Raw genomic sequence first — 15699 nt, 5'->3', positions numbered from 1 at the left:
TTATCAGAGTTTTATAGCTTCTTTGTCCTCTGTCTCCATACCCGAGAACTGGAAGGTTGCTAAGAAAAATCCCAAGTGGAAAGCCGCCATGCTTGAAGAAATGCAAGCACTAGAAAAAAATAATACATGGAAATTTGTACCTTTGCCAGCTGGTAAACAAACTGTGGGATGCAAATGAATTTTTACAGTTAAACAGACATCTGAGGGTACTGTTGAACGGTACAAAACTCGCTTAGTAGCAAAAGGATATACACAGACTTATGGCATCGACTATGATGAAACTTTTGCACCTGTTGCAAAAATGAACTCTGTTAGAACCCTTATATCATGTGCTGCTAATTTCGGATGGGATCTGTTCCAGCTCGATGTAAAGAACGCTTTTCTTCATGGAGAACTTCAGGAGGAAGTATATATGGATGTTCCTTCAGGATTTGCTACTGCTCAAACAGTGGGCAAAGTATGCCAGTTACGACGATCTCTTTATGGTTTAAAGCAGTCACCTCGTGCTTGGTTCGATCGCTTCCGACAAGCAATTATTCAGATGGGGTATAAACAAAGCAATGCAGATCACACACTCTTCTTTCGGCACAACAAGGGTAAGATTGCTATTTTGATTGTCTATGTTGATGATATTGTGGTCACAGGAGATGATTCTGAGGAGATAGCTCATTTGAAGGCTCAGCTAGCACAGGCATTTGAGGTGAAGGATCTTGGATATCTTCGATATTTTCTTGGGATAGAAGTTGCTCGTTCTTCAAAAGAAATTTTTCTCTCCCAAAGAAAATATATTCTAGATCTTCTTACAGAAGTCGGTATGTTGGGATGTCAATCTATTGCTACTCCTATTGAACAAAATCATCGACTAGTAGCTGATACCGGTGTTCCTATTGATCGAGAACGTTATCAACGATTGGTAGGATGTTTGATTTATCTATCTCATACACGGCCTGATATTGCATTCGCCGTTAGTGTGGTAAGTCAGTTTATGCATGATCCACGTTCAGTTCATATGGATGCTGTGACACGGATACTTCGTTACCTCAAAAGCTGTCCTGGTCGTGGTTTACTTTATTCTAATCATGGCAACCTACGGGTGGAGTGTTATACAGATGCTGATTGGGCTGGATCACTTGATGACCGTTGCTCTACCTCAGGTTACTGTACTTTTGTTGGAGGTAATCTAGTCACTTGGCGAAGCAAGAAATAGAATGTAGTTGCTCGATCTACTGCTGAAGCAGAGTATCGAGCTATGGCATATGGCGTGTGCGAAATTTTATGGTTGCGGATCTTGTTATTGGATCTAGGCCTTTATCAGTCATCGCCCCTTATGCTATATTGTGACAATAAGGCAGCAATCAATATTGCTAATAATCCAGTACAGCATGATCGGACGAAGCACATCGAGATCGATCGATATTTTATCAAGGAAAAGCTTGATGCCAGAATTATTTGTATGCCTTATGTGCGATCTGCTAGTCAACTAGCAGATATTTTGACCAAAGGTCTTAGTGTGCCTTCTTTTTCATTTATTCGTGACAAGATGGGTCTTTATGATATCTATAACCCATCGTGAGGGGGAGTGTTGAAATGAGCTGTAAATCCCTCTGATTAGGAATGCAATCATCTAATTAGAGAGAAATATATTTGTATAATTCTTAAATTGAGCCCATGAAAATTAATAAAAAGGGCCCATTTGGTCCTAGAGAGGTATCCTTCTTCCTCTGAAATTTTCATCTTCACCCTCTTTTCTATTCTTCTTCTGTTTATACTTCTGTTTGTCAACAATTAAGTTGTTGGAGTTTATATTCATCTAATCGATGAAGTTTATCTTTTAGGTACTTGCAAAGCAAATGCTATGCTTGGGAAGTTTATGAGTTTACTTCTAGCGCTTGCTTTGAGCTATTGTAATAAGAGTGGCCATAGGCAATGATCAAAAAGCATCGTCTGAAGTTAAAAGCATCGCCGGTTGTTGCCTAAAATCAAAAGCAACAATTTTTTAAATTTAAGACAATGGCTAAACAATCATTCCTAACAGAACCTTAGGCAGCTATTTTAGCTAACTAAATGCAACAACTGTAATTAAAAAAAAAAGGCAGTAGTTTTTTTTTTTTTTTGCTAAGATAATTTTTTTTAAAGATTTTGACTGTGATGCACCAAAAAAAAAAAAAAAATTTGACTTGAGTTTTCTTTTTTAAGTAATGGTCTTTTGGAAGCATTGGCAATATATAGTTATTTATTTTGTACAAAGCTTATTGTAATTTTTGGCATTAGTTATCAATATTTAGACAACACTTTTTGAGAGGATTTGGCAATGATTTTTTCATTTTAAATTATAGTTATTCATGTTTAGACAATAATTTTTAAAAATTTCTATAATATCTCTTGCCTTCTGATGACTTTCACAGCCCTTATTGCACAAATGCTCTCATATTTTAATACGCCAAATATTAAAATCATTTATACTACTAAACTTCTTGATTTCAAATTTTGCAAGCATTATCATGAAAATCCAATAGAAAAAGCTAAGACTCCTATACCACTTGTTGAGATAGATAGAGAAAATAATGAAATAAGAAGAGAAGGGAGAAAAAAAAAAGAATACACAATATGTATCTTTGTGGTTTGGCCTATTGACCTACGTACATGTCACGTCCCGAACCCAACATCCGGATCAGATACATGATGGCCGCATACTCCTTAGAGCAAGCCCTAAAGAATATGCAAGGTTAAATTAAATCATTACAATCTTATCAACCATAATATTTAATTTCAATAATAATTTATAAAACTTGCATAATTACAATTAACATTCTTTCAATCCTCTGATCAGGTATCAATGGTACTCTATCTATGCATCCGCTCACTCACAAATCCATACCGTAGCCAACCATGGACATCTTGTAAATCTGAAAAGAAAAGAAAGATGAAGGGGTATGAGCTTTACAGCCCAGTAAGAATTTTCATATCACACCAATATAATAATATAATCTGAAAATAAAGATAAGCAATAACACATAAAAGTCGATGTTCACTGTCCAGAATACTGCAAACATTTATAGATTATCTATTTTATCAAAAGAGACGCATTATCATATATTAGTAAGTGAAATAATTTTATTCAATGATTGTTTTATGTCTTATCTTTCTATTTTCTTCTATTATCACATCGTCTTTAATCTTTTCTTTTTGGCTTTAGCTTTGGACTACTAGGATCATGCGATGATCTTTTATTCGGATCGATTTCTGTGATCTTCCTCGGATCGAAATATTTATGATCTTTCTCAGATCAAAGTGGCCATGATCTTTCTCGGATCAAATCATTCATGATCTTTCTCGGATCAGATTCTTCCACACATAAGCCTGTAGGGGCTGTCCCAGGCATAAGCTCCTGGCAGGCTATTCCACATGACAAGGTCAGTCCAAACCATATATTTTTTTTTATTTTCATAAATTATAATATTTGACTTCATTAATCAATTCAAATTTTGCAGTGTAATAAATATGTCATACCCATATAATCATGCCATCAATCGCTGATACATATGTATTGATATAACATACTCATGCTCAAAATCACATAAATAAATAACAGTGTCTCAGATATAACAAATTCATCGATCTCAAATCCAACGATGCAAAATCAATAAGATAAAATTAATGATAAAATAATATATATAATGATGATCATGTACAGGGATTCTTACCTTTATCGGTGACTGATCCAAGCATAGAAATCAATGTTCTTCTTTGATTTATGAATTTTTTTAACAAAATATTCCACTCGATATCATATGCAGACAATCATCTCTTCATAACCCTAATCAAATATAAAAATCATATATGGAGAAAATTATCCGATAATCAATCCTAATAACATAAATCTAGGACCTCTCTCAGGATTAACCAAAATTAGGATTTGTCTAAGTATCTGGATCCTTCACTGATCCATAAGACTTCTAGAGAGAGAAAATCCATAAAGAGAAAAAAAATTTAGAGAGAGAAAGTAGAGAGAGAAAGTGGGGAGAGAATCTTCATATCCTTTCGATGAAGCAATCACGATCGAGATCATCGAAGGTCATATCAGGATGACTCAATATGGATTAACCATGATTGATATTATCAATTTTGAATAAAGATCGGATCGAATCTAATCTACTGTATAAATTTCGGAGCAATCTCAGATCATCATATTTTCATATCAATTTTATCCTAGGATTGGTGATGAAATCAGAGAGAGAAAGATACTAGAGAGATAAAATTCATAAAGAGAGAGAAAGGTTTAGAGAGAGAATCTAGAGAAAGAAAATATAGAGAGAATGTAGAGAGAGGAGAGAGGAAAGAGAGAGAAAGGAGGAGAGAGAGAGAAAAAATTTCTCTCTCTCTCTTTTTTTTTAATTTTATTTTTATTTTTCTCTTTCTTTTTTCTTTTTCTTTTTTCTTTTTCTTTTCTTTTTCTTCTTTCTTCTTTCTCTTTTTTTTTTCCTTTTCTTCCCATGGCCTCCCTTGGGCCGAAACAGGGGACGGACGAGGAGGCTCCAGCTTGGCTCCGATGAGGCCGATAGCTTCGTCGGAGGTCCGACAGCAGGTGGAGGCGGTGGTGGAGCAAGGGATGGCCGGCGACAAGATTCGACCGCGAGAAATCAAGAAGAGATCGAAAAAATAGGGGATCGCTACATTTTCTTTTATTTTTGATCATTGCCGGTCACCGACGGTCAATACATTCAGGAAAGAGATATAAAGGAATGAGGATCCTATCCTAGGGATGAGATGCCACAACTGACAGTGCGGTGGCCGAAAAGAGAGGAAAGGGTCCAGTTGAAATCGAGCAAAACAGGATTCACCCTTTTCATAAATTTTTCGGTGATCTCGAAGGCCGGCGAGGGTGCACGAAGCCATGGGAAAGGAGAGGAAGGAAGAGAGGAAGGAGAAGAAGGGTTTACCTCAAGCTTCAGCAATGTCGTCGGCTCCAATTTCGACGAGCATGGGTATGGAGGCCTCGACTTCAATTAGAAAAAATAAGGAGAAAGGAGAGAGAGAGAGATCGGTGATCATCATGGGTTATTGAGGAGGAGGAGAGGGGGTCTTATAAAGTGGAGGGGAGGTCGAATCCCCCTCAGATTCGACTTCTCCTCCGATGATTTGGGTGGAAGAAGACTTCCAGCGGAAGTCTTCTTCGTTCTATTTTTTTTTTATATGGGCTTTGAGCTTTTGGGCTTGGTCCAGGGCCCAAATGGGCTGGGTGTTACATTCTCCCCTCTTTCAAATAATTTTATTCTCGAAATTAAGTTATGTCATTCGAGATACATATTTCAAAGTATACATTCTTCATGTCATTCTCAAGCTTATGATAATGTCTTATATATTATTTATTTCTCATGATCTTGTTATAACAAAAATTATTTAAATTTTAAATTCATCTCTCTTATTGATTTGTCAACTTTTTGAAGAACTGTAATATTTTGAACTTGTATTAATATATGACCGTTATTTGTCTAATATATTCCACTTGAAATTCATAATTATCTCAGACTATCCTTGTTAGAAAAATAAATAAAGGTCAAACATCGGACACTCTTCACAATCATCGATTTCTTTCTTCTCTTGACCTTCCAACAAATTTTATATGTAGACTCTTATTTTAAAAAAATCTCAATTTTCTATATCAGTCCAATTAATAATATTAAATTTTTTAAAAAATATGAGATCTATGTCAGGATATTCTAAGTTTAAACTAATATCAGAACAATCAAGCTGTTAATAAATTTGAAATATCTAGAATTTCTTGATATTATCTACAATGAAGCAACCTACTGAAAAAAATTATCCGACTATGATCGATTAGATCAAAATTTATAGCATCCTTTCATTATCAATAAAATCCTTCCTTATTTACAACTAATATATTTCATCATAATATCTTTTGATTTAAAAGATTAATATTTTTAATCAATTTAATCCACCACGCTTTTGCTGCGCACTCTGATCTTAATTTATCAAATTATATAAGTCTATCAAAGATAAAAATATCCTTATATGTTAGATCAATCCAGGATAGATCCAACCTTCAAATTTCATATAAGACTTAGGATAAAATTTTAAGTTTCTTTATCTTTACTACCTTTGGGTATAGCATATAAAAATTAAATCTTGATCCACTTCCTATGTTTGAAATCATTGCATAAGTTTCATCACTCTTCAAAATCCAACATGTCTAGAATCAATTGAAGTTAACCTTAGATTTATCTTACAATTATTTAGATAATTTCTAAATCAATCTTTCTTTTTAAAAGAATTAATTCTAACTTGACAAACTAGAAGAATTCAAGCCAACATTCTTAAGTAGAATAACTTGATTATTTTTTATAGAGCTCCCTTCATCTCAACCCTTAATATTAATCAATAAATCCATACAAAATATTATCCCTTGTATAAGTCATTCAAAATTTAACACTAGCAAGATGTCTTAGTTCAATTTAAAAAAAAATTCAAACTTTGACTTGAATAATTAATACACTTCACCATCTTCAACAATCACAAGAAAAATTAAAAAAAAACTAATCCACAGATAGTAATACAAATTATTAAAAATTTTATCATAACTTGTATATCATACTCTGACAAAATAAATTTTTTTCTTTAATTTAACAATAATATCAAAATACTTTTGATCCACTTAGAAAAGTAAACTTTTGACTTGAAATTCAATGCAACTTGAAAGATCAAGAATCATATTCAGAATATGATATTTTGAGTAACCAAAGATTTCATCAAGATGTGTATCTCATATTCTCATAATAAAATTCAAGTATATTTTTTCATCTAAGATTGAGTTTCATATATGATCCTCTTATAGCTTCAATGCTCAAAAATATTTCTTTCTCATATGATGAAATTTCTTCTTAGACCATATCCTAACTTTCTTCTAATAAATTTAAAATTTATAATGTTCAGATAATTAACATCAAAATCAAAAAAATTATCATGATTTCTTCCATATAAGTTTAGCATTCCAAAATCATCGAGTATACTCAACATAACATATCAATACCTTTCGTTTCCTTCTAGGGTCAACTCTTCTTATATTCAGGCCACCTTACTAATTGAAATCCAAGATATAACTCATCAATTCTATTATAGATATCATATGTCACTTATGCATAAATTTTATCTTAATATCTATTGATTCAAAATCTAAATATTGAATCTTCTCTTTTATATCTATCATGTTCCTCATGATCATAACCTAAGTTCAGATATTACTAAAATTATAATTCTGAATAATTATAATCTTAAACTCAAATACCACTTAAATCATATTTTTAGTAATCATAACGTAAACTCTAATATCATTCTATCAACCTTTAATGATCATAATCTTAAACTCTGATATTATCAATCATACTCTATTGATTATAATCTCAAAATTTTAATATCACTTATATGACAATCCCTAGTGACCTTAAACCTGAGCTCTAGTACTGTTCTATCATATTCTCTGATATCACTCTGTCACATCCTATTGATCATACATAAAGTTTTGATATCACTTCATAATCCCTAGTGACTTAAACTTAAGCTCTAATATCATTTTATCAAATCATAATCACTTATATCATAATCCCCAATGATCATAACCTAAACTCTGTTATTACTCTATAATATTTAAATAACTTATATTATAATCTTTAATGATCATAATCTGAGCTCTGATACCACTTTGTCATGCCCCGAACCCAACATCCGGATCGGATACGTGATGGCCGCACACTCCTTAGAGCAAGCCCTAAAGAATATGCAAGGCCAAATTAAATTATTACAACCTTATCAACCATAATATTTAATTTTAATAATAATTCATAAAACTTGCATAATTACAATTAATATTTTTTCAATCCTCTGATCAGGTATCAACGGTACTCTATCTATGCATCCGCTCACTCACAAATCCATACCATAGCCAACTATGGATATCTTGTAACTTTGAAAAGAAAAAAAGATGAAGGGGTGTGAGCTTTACAACCCAGTAAGAATTCTCATATCACACTAATATAATAATATAATCTGAAAATAAAGATAAGCAATGATACATAAAAGTTGATGTTCACTGTTCAGAATACTGCAAATATTTATAGATTATCTATTTTATCAAAAGAGATGCATTATCATATGTCAATAAGTGAAACAATTTTATTCAACGATTGTTTCGTGTCTTATCTTTCTATTTTCTTCTATTATCACATCATCTTTAATCCTTTTCTTTTTGGCTTTGGACTACCAAGATCATGCGATGATCTTTTATTCGGATCGATTTCTGTGATCTTCTCGAATCGAAATATTCATGATCTTTCTTGGATCAAAGTGGCCATGATCTTTCTTGGATCAAATCATTCATGATCTTTCTCGGATCAGATTCTTCCACACATAAGCCTGTGGGGGCTGTCCCAGATATAAGCTTCTGGCAGGCTATTCTACATGATAAGGCCAGTCCAAATCATATTTTTTTTCTTTTTATTTTCATAAATTATAATATTTGACTTCATTAATCAATTTAAATTTTGCAGTGTAATAAATATATCATACTCATATAATCATGCCATCAATCGCTGATACATATGTATTGATATAACATACTCATGCTCAAAATCACATAAATAAATAACAGTGTCTCAGATATAATAAATTCATCGATCTCAAATCCAACGATGCAAAATCAATGAGATAAAACCAACGGTAAAATAACATATATAATGATGATCATGTATAGAGATTCTTATCTTTATCGGTGACTGATCCAAACACAGAAATCAATGTTCTTCTTTAATTTATGAATTTTTTTAATAAAATATTTCACTCGATATCATATGCAGACAATCATCTCTTCATAACCCTAATCAAATATAAAAATCATATATGAAGAAAATTATCTGATAATCAATCCTAATAACACAAATCTAGGATCTCTCAGGATTAATCAAAATTAAGATTTATCTAAGTATCTGGATCCTCCACTGATCCATAAGACTTCTAGAGAGAGAAAATTCATGAAGAGAAAAAAATTTAGAGAGAGAAAGTGAGGAGAGAATCTTCGTATCCTTCCGATGAGGCAATCATGGTCGAGATCATCAGAGGTCATATCAGGATGACTCAATATGGATTAACCATGATTGATGTTATCAATTTCGAATAAAGATCGGATCGAAATCTAATCTACTGCAAGAATTTTGGAGCAATCTCAGGTCATCATATTTTCATATCAATTTTATCCTAGGATTCATAATGAAATCAGAGGGAGAAAGACACTAGAGAGATAAAATCCATAAAGAGAGAAAGGTCTAGAGAGAGAAAATATAGAGAGAATGTAGAGAGAGGAGAGAGGAAAGAGAGAGAAAGGAGGGAGAGGAGAGAGAAAAATTTCTCTATCTTCTTCTTTTTATTTTATTTATTTTTATTTTTCTCTTTCTCTTTTTTTTTCTCTTTTTCTTTTCTTTTTCTTCTTTCTTCTTCTTTCTTTTTTTTTCCTTTTCTTCCCACGGCCTCCCTTGGGCCGAAACAGGGGACGGACGAGGGGGCTCCAGCTTGGCTACAGCGAGGGCGACGGTTCGTCGGAGGACCGACAGTAGGTGGAGGCGGCGGTGGAGCAAGGGATGGCTGGCGGTAAGGTTCTGCCGGCGAGAAATCAAGAAGAGATCGGAAAAACAAGGGATCGCTACTTTTTCTTTTATTTTTCGGTCATTGGCCGGTCACCGGCGGCCAATACCTTTAGGGAAGAGATATAAAGGAATGAGGGTCCTATCCTAGGGATGAGATGCCACAACCGATGGTGCCGGTGGCCAGAAAAGAGAGGAAATAGCCCGGTTGAAACAGAGCAAAACAGGATTCACCCTTTTCATAGATTTTTCGATGATCCGAAGGCCGACGAGGGTACACGAAGCCATGAAAAGGAGAGGAAGGAAGAGAGGAAGGAGAAGAAGGGTTTACCTCAAGCTTCAGCAATGTCGTTGGCTCCGATTTTCGGCGAGCATGGGTACGGAAGGCCTCGACTTCAATTAGAGAAAAATAAGGAGAAAGGAGAGAGGGAGAGAGACTGGTGATCATCATGGGTTATTGAGGAGGGGGAGAGGGGATCTTATAAAGTGGAGGGGAGGTCGAATCTCCCTCGGATTCGACTTCTCCTCTGGTGATTTGGGTGGAAGAAGACTCCCAGTGGAAGTCTTCTTCGTTCCATTTTTTTTTATATGGGCTTTGGGCTTGGTCCAGGGCCCAAATGGGTCGGGTGTTATAGTACATTTATGGGACGGATAGAGATGATGCAAAAATTTCACCATAAAAAAAAAATGAAGGTTATGGAGTACAAAATTTTCTCTCAAACACTAGCTCCTAATAAATTTATTTTTTAGAAACACTTAATTGCTCTCTTCTTTTAGATTATAAAAGAAATGTATAATTGAGCAAGTCGATTTAGACTCAAACTAGCTAGTGTTCCTATAGTAATCAGGTTAATACAACTCGATCTCAAAAACTTATAAACTCAAGATGTACTCAACAATCGCCATAGCCCTTTTTGGTGCGTGTGATTCATTGGCATACATTGATTTTAATATTTTAAATGAAATATTATTTTATTAAAAAAAAATGTGCACATCCTTCGTATTTTTCTTATAAGCATGTGGTTGCTCTTGGCCAAAGGGAGGGCCTAGGCTTATATGGCTTTCGACGATGCTGCTTATGTTGGGCTCATTATGTTTGAATTAGTGAGCTCATCATGGAGCTCGAATTTTTATTTTTATATATATATCTTATTGTTAGAGGAATTTTTTGTGCACCGTGCATGGTGCGTAAATTTGTGATGATTAGCTCATGTGTGGGGTCGAAATTTTTTTTTTTCTTTTTCTGCACGGTTGCTCGGTTCTGTGCATGAGCCAATCATCATGAGGGGTGGACGTGTTTTGCACCGTGCATCGTGCACAAAGAATTTCTCCTTGTTGTTATCGCCAAAAGTGAAATTTTTCATCGAAACAAACTAAAATTTGTAAGGCCTCCATATAACGTGCGCAGGAAGAAACTCTTGAGAAGTCCACAATGACAAGAACAAGGACTAGGGATCCTTTGATCCAAAGCCGCCGCGAGCAAGCTAAGCTATATATATAAGCTGCGATTTATGCTGATATGAATAGGACGATCAGATTGAAGACTGTTGGCCAACTAATTATATGCTATATTGATCGACAACTATTCAGACTTCCAATAGGTCCAAAGGCACGCTTTATCTTGCCGTAATTATAAACAGTATAGCCGTCGGCAAGATTGAAGCGATACACGTATATAGACAAGCATAAGAAGCACATATATATCATCATTATAAGGTGTAACATGCATCCACTCTCTTCAAGCAGTCGGGTAAGAAGCTTCCATGGCAATGCCGCAGAGCCCTTCCTTGGCATCAACGTCCCTTTTCATCCTGATGTATCCTTTCTCGCCCCAAGATGAACCCCACGAGTTCTTCACCAGCCAATACTTGGTACCATCACTCGTCGTGCCGTAACCGACATCAGTGACGCCATGATCCAATTCAGTCCGACAGTCCCCAGTGAACACACCACCCGAGTAGAACTGGAAAACAGAGCCCCTGGCATCGATGGCGACCGACACCGGCTGGTTCGCCACAGCCTTGAGGAGCGCCGCCTCACTGTTGGCCGGCACGTCCTCGTAACCACTGATGGTGGCTGCATGGGAGCGGGATTTCTCGGTGTTGGATGTGCCATCAGTGGCCATGTAGGGGTAGTTTGCTTCGGTGGTAAGGCCTCCATTCTTGATGATGAATTTGAAAGCATGGTCCATGATACCCCCATTGCATCCGTGATCCTGGCCTTTGGTGTCGCAGTCGACGAGCTTTTGCTCCGATAGAGAGATGAGCTCCCCGGTTCTGAGTTTGGTGATTCCCTCCATTGCGGCAGCAGCACCCTGCCCAGTAGTGCATTAATTGGATGTTAGATTGTTTGTGAAACAAATGGAAGACTAGTATTGTTATAGCCCAAGCCCAAATCCGATTTAAAAGATCCGGGCCCATTCACACAAAAACAAAAAAAAAAAAAAAAGTGAGAAATAGGGGATCGGGAAGAAGACTCTCGGTAGGAGTCTTCTTCTCTGATCAAATCTCGAAGATCGGAATCCTAGGACCTCTCGGAGTCCTAGGATTCTCTATAAAAGGACATTTCCCTTCCTTAGGAGCCGATCATCGGCCCTCTTCCCCTCTCTTTCTCCCTGTTTTTCCCGATTGGAGCCGCGGACACTTATCTTGTTCTCGCCGTGATTGCTCGCCGGTGGGGTCACCGTAGGTCGAGGTGAGTTTTTCTTCCCTTCCTCTCTTCTTTCCCCTTCCTTCCGTGCCTTTGTGCGTGGCTGCCGGCGACGGGAGTCGCCGATTCTTGGTCAGAAAAAGAGACCTTTGTTTTGGTCTCTTCTTCCCGTGGATTTTTCGGCACCAGCGATCGCAACCGACCGCCGGCCTTGCCCCTCCGAATCCGGGAGAGTGGCCCTTTCCTGCCGGCGGGTCCGCCGCACTGGCCGTGGCCTGAACGGTCGGTCAAGGCCGGAGATCCGCAGGTCCCCTGTTCGGCCTGGAAGGAGCCCGAGAGAAGAAGAAGAAAAAGAAGAAAAAAAAAAGAAAAAGAGAAAAGAAAAGAAAAGAAAAGAAAAAGAAGAAAAAGAAAAAAAAAGAAAAGAAATAAAAAGAAGAAAAAGAAGAAAAAGAGAAAAGAAAAGAAAAAAAGAGAAAAAAAATAAATAAAAAATAAAAAAAATATATAAATAAAAATAAATAAATAATTAAAAAAATGATGAGAGAGAGTTTCTCTCTCTTCTCTCTCTTCTTTCAGTCTGAAATCTTACTTTCTCTCTCCAAAATTGAACTTTCTCTCTCTAAAATTTTTTCTCTCTAGATTATTTCTCTCTCTTGATGGATTTCTCTCTCTCTAAAGTTATTCCTCTAGGATTAGCGTAGTGGAAGTTTTCATCTGATAATTTTGATCGAGTTTAGGGAAGAGTCTGATTTTAAGTGAGATTTTGATTTGAAATTTGTTTAGATTGAATTTTGAATTAAAATTAATATAAAAATATAATTTTGGATAATAGACACTGAAGAATCTCCTAGAAGTTAGTCGATCTGTTCATTCAGTGCTCCGTGAAAGGTAAGTAATGAATCATCTTCTCGAGATATTTCATATTTATTCTGAAAATAAATAATTATTCTCTGAAATTATGGATGATTTATGAAATTACGTTTTGAAAGAAAAGTGCTTTTGAAATATTATGGTACGTCGATTATGCACCTGTTCAGTGAAAAATTTATGATAAAAGTGTTTGATACAGAATCGGATTTATGCTCTCAGCCTAACTATGTTTCAGTGGGCCCCGCCAATGGGGATTATACGTTGGTACTTAGTGGATCCTGCCAGTGGGGGTTGTGCGCTGGTGTTTGTGGACCCTGCCAGTGGGGGTTGTGCGCTGGTATTCTGTAGACCCCGCCAATGGGGGTTAAACGTTGGTCATAGTCGAGGCTGTTGAGTTACGAGTGTTTTGAATCGAATCGGATTTATGATTATATTATATGTGAATATTTGAAAATATTGGATTTGTATTAAATCAGCATGAAATATATTTTTATGTTTATTTACAACATTGTTCTTGGAAATTATATAATATCTGAAATATCTAGTTGAGATATTTGTTACTTACTGGGCTGTCTAGCTCATTACCTTTCTTTCTATTTTTCAGATTCAGATAATTAATTTCAAGCATGGGAAGAAATATTGGGACAGAGCTTTTAGAGGCGGGATTTAGCATTGTCAACTTCATTGAACTTAGATCTATTGTTTTATTGTTAGTAAAATTTTTATTGGATGTAAGATATTTATTTTAATTACTTGAATTAAAATTGAATAATAATTATTTGAATTTATTCTGCTGTGATGCATTGATATCGTGATGAGATACCTTGCATGCTTATGGAGAGAGTTCTTCATAAGTATGCGGCGGTTGCCGCGACCTCCTGCTCGCAATCTCGGGCTGGGGGCGTGACAATTAATATGGTATCAGAGTATAAGTGGATAAATTATGACACATAGAATTTGACATAGTATGAGTGTAGGTGGGTAAACATTAGAAATATTGGGACGTTAAAGTATGAGCATCATAATAAATATATCCTAACAAATAGATAAATGAATCTAATAAGGTTTTACTACTACAAGGTTACCATGCCTCCCCGTAGAATGACAAGAACTACTCAAGGAATTGCAAGAGAGACATCACAACCTCGGGATGGTAGCACTCCCCATCTGACCAGTGGCACCCTCAAAAAGAGGGAGTTGTAGATTCTAATGGGAGTACTTCGAGAGCACGTCAGGAACCAGATATGGCTCAGCTAATGCAGACCCTAATCAGGATGGTACAAGCGCAACAACAAATACAACAGTAAATGCTTGAACAACAGCAGATACAACGAGATACACAACAACATCAGCATCCACCACCACAACATGGAGAGCAACTAGTACAACAGAATAATATTTCAGAATTTAAAAAGCTTGCTCCTCCAGCTTTCAAGGGGACTACTGAACCTTTGGAGGCTGATAACTGGATAATGGAGATGGAGAAGGCCTTCGCTGTCCAAGAGTGTCTTGATGAAGAAAAGATTCGATATGCAGCTTATTTACTACAAGGAGAAGCAAACAACTGGTGTCAGCGATTACAGCGCAAGCATGAACAAGACGGCGAAATACTTACCTGGGAAAGATTTCAGATTGCATTCTACGATCAATATTTTTCTCGGAGTATAAGGATCCAGAAAGAGCAAGTGTTTATTTATTTGAAGCAAAAGGATATGAGTGTGACTGAATATGAAGCAAAATTTACAGAGTTAGCAAAATTTGCTCCGAGATTAGTGGATGGTGAGCAAGAACGTGTTCACAAGTTTGAGATGGGATTGAGAACTGAGATTCGAAAATAAGTGGTTCCATATGAATTGACAATTTATGCAGATGTGGTAAACAAAACATTGATAATTGAAAGAGAAGTCAATGAAAAATGCATGGAAAGAGAAAGAAAGCAAAGAAAGAGAGCAAAATCAAATGATACACAAGGGTAGAATAATAAAAATATCAAAAGATCAGCTAAGGGAGCAATAGATAATAAGACTCAACAGATTGATGGTGAGCAGTGCTCCAGATGTGGCAAAAATCATGCAGACAAGGATTGCCATTGGAATACAGGTGCTTGTTTCAAATGTGGACAGATGGATCATAAAATTGCTAGCTGCCCGCTAAATACTGAAAATCAAGTTGGCCAAAGAACTTATGAAGGGCAACATAAGGGTGGTGGACAGATTTCTAAAACCTAGGGAAGAGTTTATGTGCTTACTCAACAGAATGCACAGGCTTCCAATACAATGGTGACAGGTATGAAAAATTTCGAGGATGAAATTTCTTTTAGGGGTGAAGAATGTTATAGCCCAAGCCCGATTTAAAAGACCCAAGCCCATTCAAAAAAAAAAAAAACAGTGAGAAACAGGGGATCGGAAAGAAGACTCCCGGTAGGAGTCTTCTTCTCCGATCAAATCTCGGAGATCGAAATCCTAGGACCTCTCAGAGTCCTAGGGTTCTCTATAAAAGGACCTTTCCCTTCCTTAGGAGCCGATCATCG

General features: G+C 36.0%; 2 protein-coding genes across 2 annotated transcripts in view; both read right to left on the bottom strand.

Annotated features, from left to right (window-relative positions):
• Positions 1-15699, bottom strand: part of LOC140857133 (senescence-specific cysteine protease SAG39-like) — a 28329-nt gene that overhangs the window by 10209 nt on the left and 2421 nt on the right. The gene's annotated exons all lie outside the window — the stretch shown is intronic.
• Positions 11195-11959, bottom strand: LOC140857135 (senescence-specific cysteine protease SAG39-like). Its single transcript, XM_073255555.1, has one exon. The coding sequence runs from the start codon at positions 11944-11946 to the stop codon at positions 11386-11388; it is 561 nt and encodes a 186-aa protein (XP_073111656.1). The 5' UTR covers positions 11947-11959; the 3' UTR covers positions 11195-11385.

The sequence above is a fragment of the Elaeis guineensis genome, chromosome 4 (genome assembly GCF_000442705.2).
Source record: "Elaeis guineensis isolate ETL-2024a chromosome 4, EG11, whole genome shotgun sequence".
In the NCBI taxonomy this organism is placed as follows: Eukaryota; Viridiplantae; Streptophyta; class Magnoliopsida; order Arecales; family Arecaceae; genus Elaeis; species Elaeis guineensis.
The sequence above is the reverse complement of the archived record's forward strand: the minus strand, read 5'-3'. Positions and strand labels throughout refer to the sequence as shown.

Bases quoted from the DNA above. Each gene is read 5' to 3' on its own strand.
- LOC140857135 (XM_073255555.1), bottom strand. From the start codon at position 11,946: ATGGAGGGAATCACCAAACTCAGAACCGGGGAGCTCATCTCTCTATCG.